The sequence below is a fragment of the Ictalurus furcatus genome, chromosome 21, assembly GCF_023375685.1.
Source record: "Ictalurus furcatus strain D&B chromosome 21, Billie_1.0, whole genome shotgun sequence".
Classification (NCBI taxonomy): Eukaryota; Metazoa; Chordata; class Actinopteri; order Siluriformes; family Ictaluridae; genus Ictalurus; species Ictalurus furcatus.
The window spans coordinates 18,115,947-18,134,014 of NC_071275.1; the positions used below are offsets into that span (position 1 = coordinate 18,115,947).

The 18,068-nt window shown below is 46.5% G+C and overlaps 1 protein-coding gene across 6 annotated transcripts in view; it reads right to left on the reverse strand.

Annotated features, from left to right (window-relative positions):
• Positions 1-18,068, reverse strand: part of magi1b (membrane associated guanylate kinase, WW and PDZ domain containing 1b) — a 153,228-nt gene that overhangs the window by 26,839 nt on the left and 108,321 nt on the right. For 5 of the 6 annotated variants that reach the window (XM_053653109.1, XM_053653114.1, XM_053653108.1 and 2 more), the window contains 6 exons: positions 18,039-18,068; positions 16,038-16,123; positions 14,690-14,797; positions 12,971-13,156; positions 11,647-12,267; positions 1,871-1,902 (listed from right to left, as the gene is read on the reverse strand). The exon at positions 18,039-18,068 is cut by the window's right edge and continues 28 nt beyond it. In XM_053653109.1, coding sequence (XP_053509084.1) covers positions 1,871-1,902; positions 11,647-12,267; positions 12,971-13,156; positions 14,690-14,797; positions 16,038-16,123; positions 18,039-18,068 — 1,063 coding nt within the window. The remainder of the gene's footprint in view (positions 1-1,870; positions 1,903-11,646; positions 12,268-12,970; positions 13,157-14,689; positions 14,798-16,037; positions 16,124-18,038) is intronic. The other variant, XM_053653112.1, reaches the window with a different exon arrangement.

Here is an 18,068-nt window from a genome sequence, read left to right on the forward strand (position 1 = left end):
CCCCTATACTCCTATTCCATTGTAAAATACATCATTGTCTATGGAGTGCAGCGTAAACACATTCCCAAGAAATGAATACCGGACATTGAAACGCGCAGGTGGAACATGGTAGTCGTGTCCCAAACGACACGCTAGACACTTACACTATGCACTATACACTCTGCCGTCTAGCGTATGAATTTTAGAAGGGTTGGATGGTCTCCAATGGAACATTTTCCGGAAGTGTATGTTTCCAGGTTGAGGGCAAATCACGTCAAACGCTCGTAATGCGTTGACGCTAGCATTAGCGAGTTAGCCAAACAGTTAACAAAAACGAATTGGGACATTTGACTGTTTATGTTACTGTTTCCTTTTATCCCCGATAAGACCTCGGTCACAGTCAGACGGAGGCGTGATCGTCTCCGCAGGCGAATTTTGCTTGGTAAGCTGTAGTTGTGGCTATGGCTGTGGGCAATGTAAACATCTTTTTTTTTTCGTTCAGCAACTGAGCCTGATATAGCCTCTCCCCATCCGCTATGCAAGAAAAGCTGCGAGTGCATCATTCCACACTTAAAGCGCACTTTGTTTATTGGGGTTTTTCAGTGTGAACACACTAATCACACTATTTATACTATATTATCACATTATTTATATTACAAAACGGCGTAGAATAGTGCATTTGGTAGAAGTGTGTGATTTGGGATGCACCTACTGTCTTGCTGCAACACCTAATTTAAGTGTTCTGAATGAATCTTAGACTTAATCAATTTAACCATTTAATACTTGATCGTTAAAATGACATCGCTGACGGTAGTTTGTGCATCTACCATTACATAAGCTAGCTAGGTTTATTTTATTTTATTTTCTAGTTCTATCTTCTTAACCAAGTACTATTTTCAACCTATATAGTAAAATGTATACCCTCTGTCAGGATTAAGCGTTCTCCCAAAAGGACAAGCTGAGGAACTCTTTAGGGTGCTAGATATCACTTTTTCCCCCCCTCTTACGATTGTAGAAAAAGGGTTCATCAACGGTTCTTTGGATAAAAGAGGTTCTTGAAACCTTTTGTAAGGTCGTCATTCCACTGTTGTAGGGTTCTACATAGGAAAGCCAAACCAAAGAAACCCAAAGGGTGATAGATTTACCCCCCACCCCCACCCCTTCAGTGGAGAGGTTAAATCTAGTACCCTTAAGGTTCTTCATGTAATCCTCTAGCCTTTAATGGTCCTATGTAATAACTTACAACTGAAGATTTTAATCTAAGAAAGAGTTTTGAGTACTTTTTAATCAAAGAACGAACATTTCACCCCTTTCTTTTTCCTAACAGCGTGGATCAGTAGTGCCCTCTGTTGCGTATCCAGTTCACTCATTTGTAGTAATAGTATGATGGATACGTATATTTCTATAATTACAACATGTTCAATCTTGCACATTAAAACATAAGAAATATGGGTCAGAGACAGACTTTTTTTTTTGTTTGTTTGTTTTTTAAACAGCTGACATAACCACTACCTTTAAGCACACACTCCTGTAGGAGGTGCTCTGGAGCTCTTCCAGCTCCGCTCGTTCTATAGAGACGTTTCAAAACCTGGTACTGGGACGAACGCAAACAAACCCTCCTCCAAGGGAATCAAAGCGCGGCATCCCAGGATTCCTCACACTGATCACTGACAACATCCAAACATCCCTCCAATTATCTCTGGCACATATTGAACCTCAGCCACACAAACACACACACACACACACACACACACACACACGGAGCGAAAAACACACAAATAGGATGGGAGCTAAGCAACAGCAGGTAAAAACAGCAGAGACAGAGAAACAGAAATAGAAAGAGCGTGAAAAATAGAAAGACGCTGAGAAATCTAGTAAATAAAATACTCACCAGTTTTGGGCTTTTCTTGGCAGGAGCCACCCCTAAAAAAATAAAATTAAAAAAACAAAAAAAAACAAAAAAACAGAGGGAAATATTAATATCGCACGCTTAAATGTCACCTTCCCTACAGGCAACAACAATTCCAGACTGAACAGATCTGACTGTAGCGCTCAGCGCAGAGGCAGCAACAGCCTCCTCTCTCTCTCTCTCTCTCTCTCTCTCTCCTCTCACTTTTACTCGCTCGCTCGCCGTGGTGAAAAATAAATGAATAAAAAAAACTGCAATCTCGATCAGTATTCAACACTCAGGAACAATCCACCAAACCGGTGCAAAATTCAAAAGACAGCCTTGAAAACATCCCTCGCTCCCTTACTTCAATGCTGTGAGAGACAGGAAAAAATAAAAACGCCCGGACAGGTTCTAATCTATTACCCATGGAGATGGAATCCAAGCTACTGAACATTAGATTATAGGCAACGCTCAGTTCTCCTCTTACTGAGACCATCTTCCAGCATGCCAGCTCCTCGTGCCTCCTCTTCTGAAGGCTCCCGAATCTACAGGCTCCACTTCACTCGTCTTTTCTCCTCCCTCTCGTGCGCTCGCCTTTTCGCCCTCCCCCTGCTGTGCATCCATATCTCTCGTTTCTCTCCCATCCTCACTGTCGGTACCACAGGGACATGCATGTCTCCCCGCCCCTCCTCTCCATTCCGCTCTCTTTTTCTCCGTCTGCTGGCGGTGGGAATTGACATGTCCGGCGTAAATGACGAGCCCGTAGACAAACGCTTTAAAGATCAAGGGTACCAAGAGAACGGGATATGAAACGGATCCGACAAACACAACTTGACCCTAGGTGAGACGCACCAGCAGTACAACAAACCCCTTTTTTAAGGTTCAGGATAGAACCCCTTTTTAAAGCGATTGATCAACCAAAAATGACGTTTAGTGATAGTTTTGGGTCTGTAGTGTGCCCAAGAACTACTATTAATACATAAAGATGCTTATTGGTGAAATAAATCGAGTCCTTTCGCAGTGAAATGGTCCACATTTAACCTTGTGCGTGTGTGCGTTTGCGTGTCCTGATTCTATCTATGCCCGGATAGCAAGAAAATGCTTATTGATTGTGAACTGTCCCAAGGGCAAAGCATTGCTGGACACACACACCCACACACACACATACATATACACATGGTAGATCTTATTATCTGAAAGGCTTATTCACATTCCATAAGTGCTTTGGTCTGGTTTCATTCATCATGTCTGTCGCTCGTCCTGCTGTTGAACATAATGTATGAACAACGAATGCGACACTCGCATTACAGCTACAAGGCTTTTAAACTCGTGTCATCGTTACGATTTACAGGATTTCATGCGGCATTTACGATTAACGGTTATGCTGCTAAAGAACAGGATACCAACTCAAAGGTTTGGCCTGAAAGGCCAGGGCTAGTTGGATACCGCCAGATAACTAAGGAGGTGGGACCAAGTGGATAGTTCCAGAAAGGTGAGGAGCAGGGCCAACTGGATAATGCCAGAATGCTAAGGGGCGGAGCCAGGTGGATATCACCAGATTGCTGAGGGGGCAGGGCCAGGTGGATGACACCAGATTGATGAGAGGGCGGGGCCAGGTGGATGACACCAGATTGATGGGGGGGACGGGGCCAGGTGTATGACACCAGATTGATGAGGGGACGGGGCCAGGTGGATGACACCAGATTGATGAGGGGGCAGGGCCAGGTGGATGACACCAGATTGATGAGGGGGCGGGGCCAGGTGGATGACACCAGATTGATGAGGGGACGGGGCCAGGTGAATGACACCAGATTGATGAGGGGGCAGGGCCAGGTGGATGACACCAGAAAGCTGAGGGGTGCGGCCAACTGTACAATGGCAGAAATCTGAAGGGCAGGGCCAAATTGATAATGCCAGAGTGCTGAGGGGCGGGGCCAAGTGGATAACACCAAGCAGTTGAAGGACAGGGCCAAGTTCATAACTGCAGAAAACTAAAAGTCCAGGTGAACAACTCCAGAATGCTGAGAAGGAAGCAAAAACTTCTCGAAGCATCTACAAATCTGGTGGGAGGGGCCAGATGGGTGGCTATTAGCAAGGAAATGTGGGCAGTATCAGAAATTTACAGGGGGCGGGGCCAGGTACATAGCTCCAGAAACCTTAGGGGGTTGTGTTTGAACACAGTCCTACAAAATTACTGCATCAAACCACCAGAATGTAAAATCCTGCACTCCATCAAGTGAAAACAGAGCGTTGATGACAGATTACATAAAACGATTCAAACGTAAGCAACGACACACCGGTCAAGTTCAACTTCTTTTCCTTTCAAGCACTAAATCACACACTTGAACAGCATCCTGCCTTCCTCCTCCTTTTTCCAGCAGAGATACATGCCAGTAGACGCTTAAACTCGATCCTCTTTCTGTTCTCTCGTTCTCTTTCCTTCCTTTTCCCTTCATCTGTTCTTCACTCTGAACGGTGGATGGCAGAGGAACGGTGCTTGTTCAGACAGACGTCAGCTCAGAGGTGCAGTGTGAGGAGACAGCAAATGAGGGGGCTGCACGGCATGGACAGCAACACAACCCCACACACACACACACACACACACACGAGAGGACGAACACAAGGTGAGCTCAGCTAAAGACAGTAAGAACCCACAGGGAGAGCCATTTCACTCCAATCGCGTTCTCTCTCTTATACAAGACAGATACAAGTGAAGGCTACAGAGTGTGTGGAAAACCATGGAAAGCCATGAGAATGCATTAAATACACATCCAGACACATTCATCTTTGCGAGATCAAGAGATTACAGCTACGCTACAACAAAAACCGTTTGTCCTATCCGAGACACAAGCACAGCATGAGAGAAGGTCGGAGAAATCTGTCCTTATGACACGGTTTACTTGCAGGGTGCCAAAATTATTGTTTAAACAAAAACGATGTTTGATTGATTGGAATATCAACATCGGCTTAATTTGCAGGACCCAGAGAGTGAAGTAAGCCAATAAACAAAGTTCAGCAGGGTGAGAAAGACGTCTCTCGCATCTAAACACTTGGCTGAAATGGAGTCGAGTTCATACCGTGTCTGTGGGTGAAGAACGGCGGGAATTGGAACATCATGACCCTCGTCAGGCACAGTGGAAACTAATCGCTGTGTTAAATGAGACGAGAGCGTGTGCGCGTGTGTGCGTGTGGTCGTACTGTGAGGGACGAATTCCAACGGTCAGGTCCATCTGGCGGCACAGGAGCAACAGACGGTTTCCCTGGAAACTGATGGAGCCTGACCCAGTGCTCTTGAGGTATGAAGAGAGCATGCACATAGACACAATGGAACCTGATGCTCGGCGGCTAAGCATGCAGATACACTCCCACATGACTTCACAGCTCCACTAATGTCCTTCTGAGCAGAGAAGAAACGGTCCGCTCTGACCTGACGGAGCATACGGGATCGTTTGAAAGGGTGCAGCGAGGCGAAAGACGATGCGCCGAGACGCGGTAGGCTTTCCGTTGACGTAGCGATGCTCGTCAAACCGTATGGGTACCAACCATTCAGAGGCTACCGAATCGTCTGTTCTGATCAATACTATACAGGAAAAAACTGCTTATTTTATTCCAGGAGTGAAAAGAGAGAAGATGCATGCGGTATGCGAGACCGTTAAATAAACCGAGGGTTGAGAACCGATGACCGTAACGAGCAATCACATGCTTGGTCACATAGTGCCTCCATAGTTTACTCAATTGCATCATGTTGCTCGTGGAAGCCAGCAGAACACTGTCGCTGCGTAAAGGATGCTGAAGCCTTTAATGTCCACCACGTCCTACTGCCACGTGACCCCACCCCCACCCCGGCTGCGTTTGCCACCCGGCCTTTGTAAAGTTATTAGTTCTGTGTTTTTTCCCCCAGAACCGCTGCCGTTCATTAAAGCTTTGCACACTGTCAGCAAGACCTTAATTTATAGAGTACAGGGAAAGCGGTCGGTGCCTCTCCTTTTAAAACACTAAATCAGTCCCTCCCGTCTGCTCTGCGTCACTGTCATTTATCTTCTCCCGCTTCTTGGCAGGCCTGGGCTTGTATTTTTGTTAGTTACTCTTTGCAGGCCCTTTGTTAATATTAGATCATTATGAATCTTCGTAAAAGTCCTCAAATCCATCACTGTTGCTGGGCAGGATCAGCTTCTAGTGGTGTTTAACGTGACAATTATATAAAATTAGATACACAATAAGGTCTTGGGTTCATTACAGGACAGCCACAGAGTCACTGTTGGACCCTTTAAGGTATAGGAGGTTAGGGGCAGTGGTGGCTTAACGGTTAAGGCTCTGGGTTACTGATCAGAAGGTCGGGGGTTCAGGCCCCAAGCTGCCACTGTTGGGCCCCTGAGCAAGGCCCTTAACCTTCTCTGCTCCAGGGGCGCTGTATCATGGCTGACCCTCTGCTCTGACCCCAATCTCCTAACATGCTGGGGTATGTGAAGAAAAGACTTTCACTGTGCTGTGACCAATAAAGACTCATTATTATTATAGGAAGTTAGCGACAGTGTTTCCTCTAAAGCCGCCCCCCCCCCTTTTTTACTTGAAATTCACGATCGATCCGGTTACTCGTCGTCGGGTGCCAAAAATCTCTGCATGCAATTCAGACCTCAATTTTGAAATGGCTGTTTAATTGAGCGCTGAAAATTGTCCAAGATCAGCTGTAATATTCTAAAAATGGAGTAAGATCAGCGAGGCATACTGGACTTTGAAAAGATACACCCACACACACACACACTGTACTTACGTCTGTCCTGATTAAGTTCAAGTTAATGAAGGTAGTCGGGTTGCATGCAGCGGATCTTTACGGCGGATGAGAAACGTACGCAGACGTCACTGCTGACTGACTCGAGTAAGAGCGAGTTTAGGAAACCTAGACCAGATGGATCATACAGGCCTTGTCCTGAAGCCATGGTTCTCACTGGGGACCAATTAAAACAACTTAGACCTTATCAGTGAAGCTTACCATCGTAGGAAGCCTGACACGCACACGTACACACACAGAAAAAGATTGTTGCATGGCTACCAATTAGGAGGCTTCATCTGGGTGTCAGAGAGCAGCCATTATTGGTAAAAGCATGATGTGCTTGGTCTTTTCCATTCCTCTAAACATAAACACACTCGTATACACAGATACACCTGTTCTGGCTCTCTGAGGATGCAGGCTCAGCATGCTCGTAAAGCCTGAAACTCATTTTGGAACGTGAACCTCTCCGTGTGCGTGTGAATTTTAAGTAAAACAGAAGAGTCAGTGTTGCGCTTCTAAAAGAATCGCGGCTATAAAAAGCTCCGATTTAACAACTGAATGACTCTTTTAGGCGCTCTCGCCTTTCCTCGCGATAAAGGTGCTGTATAATCTTGTCAAAAATCACTCCTACGCCTTCCCGTTCTCGGTCACGTTCCTCCCGAGAGATTCTGGTTGGTTGCTAATTTGGTTTTCAGAGATGGCGCCAAGGATTGGGTCTAAATGTCATCGCACCTAACGCGCAGTGAATGGAGAAGCAGGCGTCTGCTACGGCTGAAGTGTTCAGATGAGTACAGTGTGCGCGCGTGTGCGTGGGGGACAAACTCTGCTGACGGACACAGAGAGCTGTAATTAAGGTCAAGCCGAGCGCAGGGAGTAATGAGGGCAGATCGGGCAGATCCTCCCACCAGGAGGTGTCATACTGAACATCATTCAAGCACTGATCTCAGATCAGACATGACGTCTGTCGGGAGTTCTAGAGGACAGCGATATCAGTGATCTCAGATCAGATATCTCGTCTGTCGGGACTTCTAGACGACAGCGATATCAGTGATCTCAGATCAGACATGACGTCTGTCGGGAGATCTAGATGACAGCGATATCAGTGATCTCAGATCCGACATGATGTCTGTCGGGAATTCTAAACGACCGCGATATCAGTGATCTCAGATCAGACATCACGTCTGTCGGGAGTTCTAGACGACAGCGATAGTGATCTCAGATCCGATATGATGTCTGTCGGGAATTCTAGACGACAGCGATATCAGTGATCTCAGATCAGACATCACGTCTGTCGGGAGTTCTAGACGACAGCGATATCAGTGATCTCAGATCAGATATCTCGTCTGTCGGGAATTCTAGACGACAGCAATATCAGTGATCTCAGATCAGACATGACGTCTGTCGGGAATTCTAGACGACAGCGATATCAGTGATCTCAGATCAGACATCACGTCTGTCGGGAGTTCTAGACGACAGCGATATCAGTGATCTCAGATCAGATATCTCGTCTGTCGGGAATTCTAGACGACAGCAATATCAGTGATCTCAGATCAGACATGACGTCTGTCGGGAATTCTAGACGACAGCAATATCAGTGATCTCAGATCAGACATCACGTCTGTCGGGAATTCTAGACGACAGCGATATCAGTGATCTCAGATCGGACATGACGTCTGTCGGGAATTCTAAACAACAGATGTACATCTCTGTGAGGATTTCTGTGTGAGGTGTAGATGCGGAGATGATTGTGGTGCAGTTCGTTGCTTATTCTTCTCTCCGTGACCGTTCTTCCTGCTGCTTTCAGGTCGTCCTGCGACTCTTTTCGAGCGACTGCTGGTTTCTCTCTTACTCTCCTTATCTTTAGCCTGAGAGCTGAATGTGAAATTGTGCGTGGCGCACCTGACCGGGGATGATTAGTTGCGCTTCCATGAACTTTCCACCAGAATATCATCGAAAAAGTCGTACTTACAGGGACGTTTACGGTCTCTGCTTTGGCGCTGTAGGTTTCTCCCCACCGTTCGAGTGTTGTTTAATAATGTTGTCCCTCCTCATTTTACGAAGCTCCTTCATGTTCACCTTTCACTACTTCCTGTGTGAAATCTTCAAGGGCGACATTTTTTTTTTTGTTGTTGTTGCAGCCTTTAGATCAAGATCTTGATTTATTCCGATCTAAATTTCACATATATTCTTAATATAGTGTCCAAAAAGAAATCTGTGGTTTCGTAAACACATCTCTCTTCATGAGTCTGAATGCATACTTACTGTGTATATTTATACATACAAAGTCAAAGAACGTTCGGTGTGAAAATCTGAAGTGGATATAAGCACTGGAAGTATTAAACAGCAAAAACAAAAGTGTCTGAATACTTTTTTCCCCCCCCCTCAGTGTACTTGAAACGTGTAGAAGGCACCTGCTGATGTGCTTCGAGTCAAGGGCTAAAATATAAAAATGGAAAATTTAACCCGTGTAATGCTTTTGTTTCTCATTATGTCCATGTATAATGGGGAACAACGTGTACGTGTTTAAAATTGGGCACATATCATTTTGTATGAACCCTGAAACATCCGTTGCATGAACAGCTCGACTGAGATTCAGAGAGCGAGCCTGGTTCACCACTGCGCTCAAAGTATATGAATAACTCTCCCAGGTCTGAGATCAGAGTCCATCAAAATCCCGGCTCAAGGGCACAGAGGGCATTTTCTCTCCCTCTCTGCATCACACACCAACACTGTACAGCACGTCGCTGCTACAAAAGCGTCTCCGACGTGTGCTCCACGGACGTGCTTCGAGCGCCAGGTTACTGAAGGACGATTCGCGTCGCGGGAACAAAAATCGACGAGCGCTTCTCCTACGCACGGCTTCAAGACGCTGGAAGCACCGCGTGCTGCTTTTTACGGGCGATAGAAAGAAGAAACCCCAAACGTATAGTTGTGACCTGACCGTTTGCTCTTAAAAGCACTCGGCCTAAATAAAAACCAGTTTAGAGAGCGTTGGTGATGTAAACTCGAGGTTCTTTAAAAGAACGTTTCCTGGTGGCCTTGGTGTTTTCAGTGACTAATCCAGCAGCACTTCCTTTCAGACGCCACTCGAGAGCGGGCTCGTCACCGCTCGGCGTATTTCAGGTCTGAACGACGTAGGTGTGAGCGCACACGTGGGCAAGCACATTCATACATGCTCTCGCACTCCGACGTGTGACGGGTAGGACGACGCACGTACGAACGGAACAATCGGTAGAAAGGTTTGACGCACGCTCGCCCCCCCCCTTCACGGTTTGAGATCTAAATCAGCCATGACGGTGTATTCGTTGTAATAAGCACGTGGAAACCGCAAACACGTTATTGGGTTGCTTTGAAAAGAAACGTTTCTATTTCATTATGCAGCAGATATTTAATACAAAACGACCGTTGGACAGAAATCCTCAAAAGAAATTTAATCGAATCGGAATATGCTCCCGGCCCGTGCGACGTCGTCTATCCTCTCTTAACAACCGACTCCCAGTATCGAGTCCTCTATGAAATATGCATCGTACCGACTGTTCTCAGTCAATAAGAACAAGCTTACATATCTCATATTTCCTCATATACGATTACGTTACTCTTTGCTGATACAGTACGACAAAACGCATTATACTGCTGCTGAATTCTCAAATCTGATTGGTCAGAAAGTAATACGTTTCTATAGTAACAGCTACTTCACAGGGACTTCTATGGAGGAAGCTCCTCGTCATCTGAAACCTCATCGATGTGGTTTTAGTGGCACGATTCATAACTTATTTAGTAAAACGTCTGAAGTACATTTACGCAGATTCCCCTGCACTGCTTTTTAGTCATGGATGAAATGAATATTCCACATCATGCGGTTGTTTATTATAACTTAACGTTCGAAAAGCACCGATCAGTGCAAATGTTAATTACTTTAACATTAATTGTGTATCATTCATTCTGAAAAGGTCATGCTTTGTTCATATCAATTAACGCTGTAAATAAAGAGAACATTAACGTAAAGCGTTAGCCAAAACTCTATTAGCTTTGATAACCGATTATAGAAAACGCTACGTGTTGGTGCAGTCTATTGTACACGACGAGACTCGACCGCTGGAGAGAGAGAGAGAGAGAGAGAGAGGAAGTGAGGGAGCGGGGGGGGTCTCTCTCTCTTTTCTACAATCAGTTCATCACCCTTACACGATCACACTCTCCTTTTTCACCTGCAGTGCTACAACAGCCTTTCTTTTCTTTCCATCCATTCTTCTTGTGCTTTCTGTCCAGCTGCCCTTTCCTCCCAGGTTTCATTCCTCTCAGTTTTACTCATTTTTCTGTTTACATTGTGACGTTCTTCCTTTCTTTGCTGCTCTCCTTCTGTCTTTTCCTGCTTTTCTTTTCTTTGATCTTTTCCCTCTTTCCTCTCTCTTTGGTTTTCTTTTCCATGCTTTAGTTTGTTAGTTTATCTTTCCTGCATGATTTTCTTTCCTTTAATCCTTCCTTAGCTTCTGCCTTTCTTTCCGACCTTCCTTGCCTTCCTACTTCATTCCTTCCCTTCTGCCATTTTTCCATTCCTGCTTTTTTCTTCCCTTCCCTTTCTGCTTGTTTTCCTTCCCTCCTTACTTCCTTCTCATCCTGCTATTCTGTCCTTCCATCCCTTCCCTCCTTACTTCCTTCCTTTCCTGCTATTCTGTCTTTCCTCCCCTCCTTACTTCCTTCTCATCCTGCTAGTCTGTCCTTCCATCCCTTCCCTCCTTACTTCCTTCCTTCCTTCCCTGCTATTCTGTCCTTCCTCCTTTCCTTCCTACCCTCCCTGCTATACTTTCCCTTCCTTCCTTTTCCTTTCCTTCTGCTTTTTTCCTTCTGTCCTTCCCTTCCTGCTTTTCTTTCCTTCCTGCTTCCTTCCTTCCTACCCTCCTCACTTTTCTTTCATTCCTCCCCTTCTGTTTTTCTTTCCTCCCTTCACTTCCTGCTTTTCCTTCCACTCCATTCCAATTAAAGCTCGTAAGGAATCGCGTGCACTCACCTCTCTGGACCAGCATGGTGACTTCGCTGCCTTTAGGGCACTTGCTGAGCAGATCCACCACCTGGTTGTGAGTAAGATTCTGCACGTTCCTCTTGTTCACCTCCACGATGATATCGCCTTCCCTGAGCCCTCGGCATCGTGGGTAATCCACGATCTGCTTGACACGCTGGCCGCCGCCCCCAGGGCTGTCTGCGATGGTGAAGCCGAAGCCCTTGTCTCCTTTCTCCATGTGCACCGTGATCAGTTCGGGCTGCGTGGCGATGGACGACGCCAGGGTCACGGCATCGCCGGCGAAACGCTGCTCCTGTGAACCGTCGGGGGTGGGCTCGTGGGCGGGGCTTAAGGGCCGAGGAGGTTCGCTGACGGTGCCGTTATGGCTGCCGTGACTGGATGGCGAGTCGTAGCTTTCTTGGCCATTGACGATGATAGGCTCCTTGTCCACGATGGCCACCGAGGTCACCAGGCTGGTGTTGGGGTCGTCGGGGTCAAAGGGCAGCGGGTAGCCTCGGCACAGCTCCAGGTCTACCATGGAACCGATAGGAATGGACTGGAAGATCTTCACCACCTGCGCATGCGTGTAGCCCAGGACGCAAGTGTCATTTACGCTGACGATTACGTCACCTGAGGAGAAAGATGGAGAGATGGTTACCAAGCAAAGACGCGTTTAGCGTGACTACGGTCGCCTGCAGCGGCACGCCATTTCAACATACGGTTTATGTGGTTTGGGACGCAACCCATGACTGGGTGTTCGCCTGCCTCTCTTTCCATTACGTCGTCTTGTACCTCTACGGAATATTGTCATGGAAACACGCAATGGTTTATGATTTCTTTCTCTGTTAATGTTTTTCACCATATTGAAAAGGCTCGCGGTTTTCTAAACGTTCTAAACGAGTCTATTATGAGAACAACAGCAACGTTAATGAGACCAGTATTTCACCGAAAGACACTTAAAGTGGAACGCGTTCGTGAAATAATACATGCGAAGAAACTGCCAGAATTCGTTTGTCGAAACGGCCGTCACCACTGAACAGGCGAGGAAAGAAAACTTCGGGGGTTTGCTCATTTCGCATCATTACCACGTGTTTAATTTGACGTCACGAGTTCACAAATCATGGAAGTGGGAAACGAGAGAGGATTGCAGACTCTTCTTACAAAGCAAGCGGCTTTTTTTATCCAATCAGCTGCTTAGTCGATAAAATCACCGCCACGATTAAGCACTAGATCCCTTCAAAATCGCACCAATCAAATAAGGAGATGAAAGTCAGGCGCGACTGGCATTCTTACCCCATACTCTGAAACCGTCAAACCGGGAGAAACGGCTCACCTGTCTCCATCTTGCCGTCCAGGGCGGCCGGGCCGTCCAACACCAGACTCTTAATCTGGAGGAACTCGTCCGGCTCGTCTCCCCCGACCACCGTGAAACCAAAACCGCGGCGGCTCTTCTTCAGCTTAGTGTTAATGAAGGTTCCCTTCAGCTCGGCCGGGTTCCGTGTGAAGAAAGGCTTCACTCCTGCCGAAAAGTAAACGATAAGCATGAATAACCGAGGACGGTAAATTGGTCCTTGGCTAAATGAAGCACCTGTATATTAAATATATATATATTTAAAAAAATACAAACCAAAAAAAACCTACTGTATAAACACTACAGACCTTGTTTATACATTCTGTACAACCTACAAATATTTGATGCATTATAAAGCTGTATCTTAATTCTAGATACAGGATCTAGTTGAAAGAAAGTGACCCTGGTTCAGCAAGAAATTGGCATCTCAGCTAAGCAGAACCCAAGAAGAGTGCACAAGGAAGCAGGAGGCAGCGAGCGCAGGCTGACGGAGATGTGTGATTGGCTTATCCACACCTGCCGTGAGCGACATCACACAGAGAACGAGAGAGAGAGAGAGAGAGAGAGAGAGAGAGAGATCCACAGATCGACATGTTCCGATGACCATCTCTGCACTGACTCGTGTGGAATAATTACATCTCGAACTATTTAATGCGAGCGAGACGAGTGAAGAGTCTCTGCACACCGACTACGCAATTTATCTAAAATTTTTTATCATAACGCTAAAATCGCTAACGGCTAGAATGTACTGCTTTAAAAAAAAAAAAAAAAGTAAATAAATATATAAATATATCTGCTTAGCTTCTATCAGACTAATGTTTTCCAAAACAAAGAAATCGAACTAAAAAGAGAATTGCTAATCCAAATGGTGGATTTATTTATTTATTTATTTATTTATTTATTTCCTTTCAGATTTTGCTAAATAGGCTGGCATTTGTGTAGCTGGCATACGAGCATATTTATTACGTCATACGCACTTTTATACAAATTTATTAAGCTAACAGCTTCACTTTTGATCTATCAGCCTCGTCATTGTATTAGCCCATGACATGCTAGCAAGGTGCAGTTTCAACACTTCTGATAGAAGTCTGATAGAAATGAGAGTAACACCTCCTTGCTATCCAAAATCGGATGGGGTCGAATAACAATTTCCCCCGTTTAAAAAATGTGTGTGTGTGTGTACACGTTCCCTAAAAATAACTTAAAAATAGACCCAAATGTCATCTGTTAAACGGAGAAAGGAATCTAGGACACTTTTACAGGCTCCGTGTCGGTCTATCAGTCACGACCACATGACCATGTTACACCTACGCTGAAGCCATTGAATGCCGTGAAAGAGCCGAAAGACCCCGTCAGAAGTGCGGGTGCTGGGCGAGAGAGCCATTATCCTATTATCTTAGCCTGAATGTGTTAACTGTGTGTCATTTACAAAGCCTAATAATTGATATAAATTGGAGGGTTTTCAAAGCACACAAGGGAGAACAAGAACAAGAGAAAGAGAGCTGAGAAGAGGGAGAGAAAGAGAGCCAGACACAATGATCCGTACGTGGCGTACTGAAACGGTTTCTCGCTCGGATACCGGCTCAGGGGAAGGGGGGAAAGAAAAAAAAAGGTGTGAGGGGGAAAAAGACGAGTAAAAGTGAGCTGAGATTGATATTGAGAGTTAAGGTGCAGCCTTATTGGCGAAGACAAATCACATACGTTTGGCCTCTACTTGGGGAAAAGGAGGCTCTGGGCTTCTGGGCATCTCCTGGTGAATGGAGGCGTAGCTGGCTAGCGGTGCTCTTGAAGCGTTCTCTTCTATCCACTCTGAAAGATTAAGATCCGTCTGTCTTACCACAGTCGTACTCATCGTCTTATGCTAATCACTGCAAGTGGATGACTTAGAGCCAAGATGGCCGTCAGTGACTATGCAACACCCCCGCTGATTTCTGGTGCAATCTCAGCACTACAGGAATCGATAGCAGAATGAAATTTCCAAAAATATGTGCCAAAGAAAGAAAGAGAGAGGAGGAGGAGGGGGGGGGTGTGTGAGAGGAAAGGTGGTGTGATAATGAAGGTGCTGTTTGGAAGGCTGGAAACGGGGCCTGAGCCAAATCCCATGAGGACAAGCCTGCATTTAAAGTGGGGCCTTTCACAGGGTATGTTAAACGCAAAATAGGGCAGGGACAACTCGCATGATACGCTCTTGATGCGAAAGAACAGGAGGGCGCTTTCATAGCGTCACGTCCGTCCTACACGATAAGCTTGCACGTAGTATACGGACCGATCTAGTGGCCATAAAGGTCACATTGTACGCTGTGTAATTACTGACTGTAGCCAGTCTTTTCAAGTTGTCCCTTAGTACCCCATCCACCAACAGACGGGAACCTCACTCGGACCAGATATATTCCGAGTCGGCAATGTTAGCATTTACACAGGAAAAGTTACTCGTATTCAGAGTCGGGTTACGCGGCTGCTTAAATTGATTTTCCGTGTTCTATAGACTACCACATTTAAACACAAGCGCTTGCCTTTACATGAAAAAAATATATACACACACACACACACACATCAGGGATAGAAAATATGGACTGAACAAGGAAAGAGCTGTCAAATGTAATACGATGGAACATCCATATGATGTTGTATATGAAGGAGAAGAGGGCAAGCACTGAAATCAGCATTTAACAGGAGTCTAGAATGTAGGCATACTACGCGGTGCGGTGAACACTCAGCGCACACTGATCGAGTGAGGATTACGAAGCAGAGAAATATAAAAGTTTTTAGTCCACTCCGAGACTAAATATCTTCTCGGGGCACAAACAACTGGTCTTTTATTCCTAGGAAGAGGTAAAATCATCCGTCAGTAGAACAATAAAAGCTTGAAATGTGTAAAAAAAAAAAATATATATATATATCTCTAAAGGGAGGCTAAATATCATTAGATTTGAAATTATATTCAAGATATTTTCACACACCAGCGTGACGGCCTACCGTTCGGGGTGATGGACATGGAGGATTCCAGAAAATCCGAAAAGAAAGAACGAATTTTGGACACAATGCTCACCTTCTGCAGGCTGCGACTGCTCCAACTGCTTCTTCCTCTTCGCTTCCATTATGGGATTCTCATACTGCGTCTTTCTGTTGATGTGACTGACAGAGAGAGAGTGATGGGGGGAGAGAGAGAGAGAGAGAGAGAGAGAGAGAGAGAGAGAGAAACATGAGATCGAACATTAGAGAGGAGTAATTTATGCAAACTTGGGGTGTAAACATTCACCAATTCAAATATTGTGTAGATTATTTATGATACAACAGCAACGTTGTAACTGAATAAAATAGGATCATGCTGGTCAGTCTCAGAGAAGGAGGCGTGGCCTCTGTGCTGGTCAGTCTCAGTGAAGGAGGCGTGGTCTGTGCTGGTCAGGCCGAGTTAAGGAGGCATGGCCTCTGTACTGGTCAGGCTCAGTGAAGGAGGCGTGGCCTCCGTGCTGGTCAGGCTCAGTGAAGGAGGCGTGGCCTCCGTGCTGGTCAGTCTCAGTGAAGGAGGCGTGGTCTGTGCTGGTCAGGCTGAGTGAAGGAGGCGTGGCCTCTGTACTGGTCAGGCTCAGTGAAGGAGGCGTGGCCTCCGTGCTGGTCAGTCTCAGTGAAGGAGGCGTGGCCTCCGTGCTGGTCAGTCTCAGTGAAGGAGGCGTGGTCTGTGCTGGTCAGGCTGAGTGAAGGAGGCATGGCCTCTGTACTGGTCAGTCTCAGTGAAGGAGGTGTGGCCTCTGTACTGGTCAGTCTCAGTGAAGGAGGCGTGGTCTGTGCTGGTCAGTCTCAGTGAAGGAGGCATGGCCTCCGTGCTGGTCAGTCTGAGTGAAGGAGGCATGGCCTCTGTGCTGGTCAGTCTCAGTGAAGGAGGCGTGGCCTCCGTGCTGGTCAGTCTCAGTGAAGGAGGCGTGGTCTGTGCTGGTCAGGCTGAGTGAAGGAGGCGTGGCCTCTGTACTGGTCAGGCTCAGTGAAGGAGGCGTGGCCTCCGTGCTGGTCAGTCTCAGTGAAGGAGGCGTGGCCTCCGTGCTGGTCAGTCTCAGTGAAGGAGGCGTGGTCTGTGCTGGTCAGGCTGAGTGAAGGAGGCATGGCCTCTGTACTGGTCAGTCTCAGTGAAGGAGGTGTGGCCTCTGTACTGGTCAGTCTCAGTGAAGGAGGCGTGGTCTGTGCTGGTCAGTCTCAGTGAAGGAGGCATGGCCTCCGTGCTGGTCAGTCTGAGTGAAGGAGGCATGGCCTCTGTGCTGGTCAGTCTCAGTGAAGGAGGCGTGGCCTCCGTGCTGGTCAGTCTCAGTGAAGGAGGCGTGGTCTGTGCTGGTCAGGCTGAGTGAAGGAGGTGTGGCCTCTGTGCTGGTCAGTCTCAGTGAAGGAGGCGTGGTCTGTGCTGATCAGTCTCAGTGAAGGAGGCGTGGCCTCCGTGCTGGTCAGTCTGAGTGAAGGAGGCATGGCCTCTGTACTGGTCAGGCTGAGTGAAGGAGGCGTGGCCACTGTGCTGGTCAGTCTCAGTGAAGGAGGTGTGGCCTCTGTGCTTGTCAGTTTTGGTGAAGATGTGTGAGAGTTAGTCATATCATCTTGTAAGGACACACACACACACACACACACACACACACACCCCTAATTAAGTTGTAAAGCATCTCCATTTTCTCTGTGATCAGTTTTTCACCATTCACACTGGACATGATATACCCAAGAGCTCTGCTGATCCATAAACAGCACTGCACGTCTGTGTGATTTAGTAAATTAGGCCTTGGATTGCAGAAAACAGCATCATATCACAGCAAAGTGGCATCATGGGGTGAAAAAATGCGCACCAGAACCGAGATTCCCAGCTTACTTTCCAGAATTACCAGTCAGAAAAGCCACAGGAAGCTCTGCTCCTCTGAGACACTGAACCACGGTGAAAAATACCTACAGTGTACTCATGTTTACGCATAACGTATTCAGACAAACACACAGGTCTGGGTTTCTGTGTGAGGTTTTATACCACAATTAAAGCAAAGGAATAAACCCTGAGGGAACCAGACGTGTACTGTGAGTTACTTACTCTACGTAATAAACCCCGTACACTGGATCG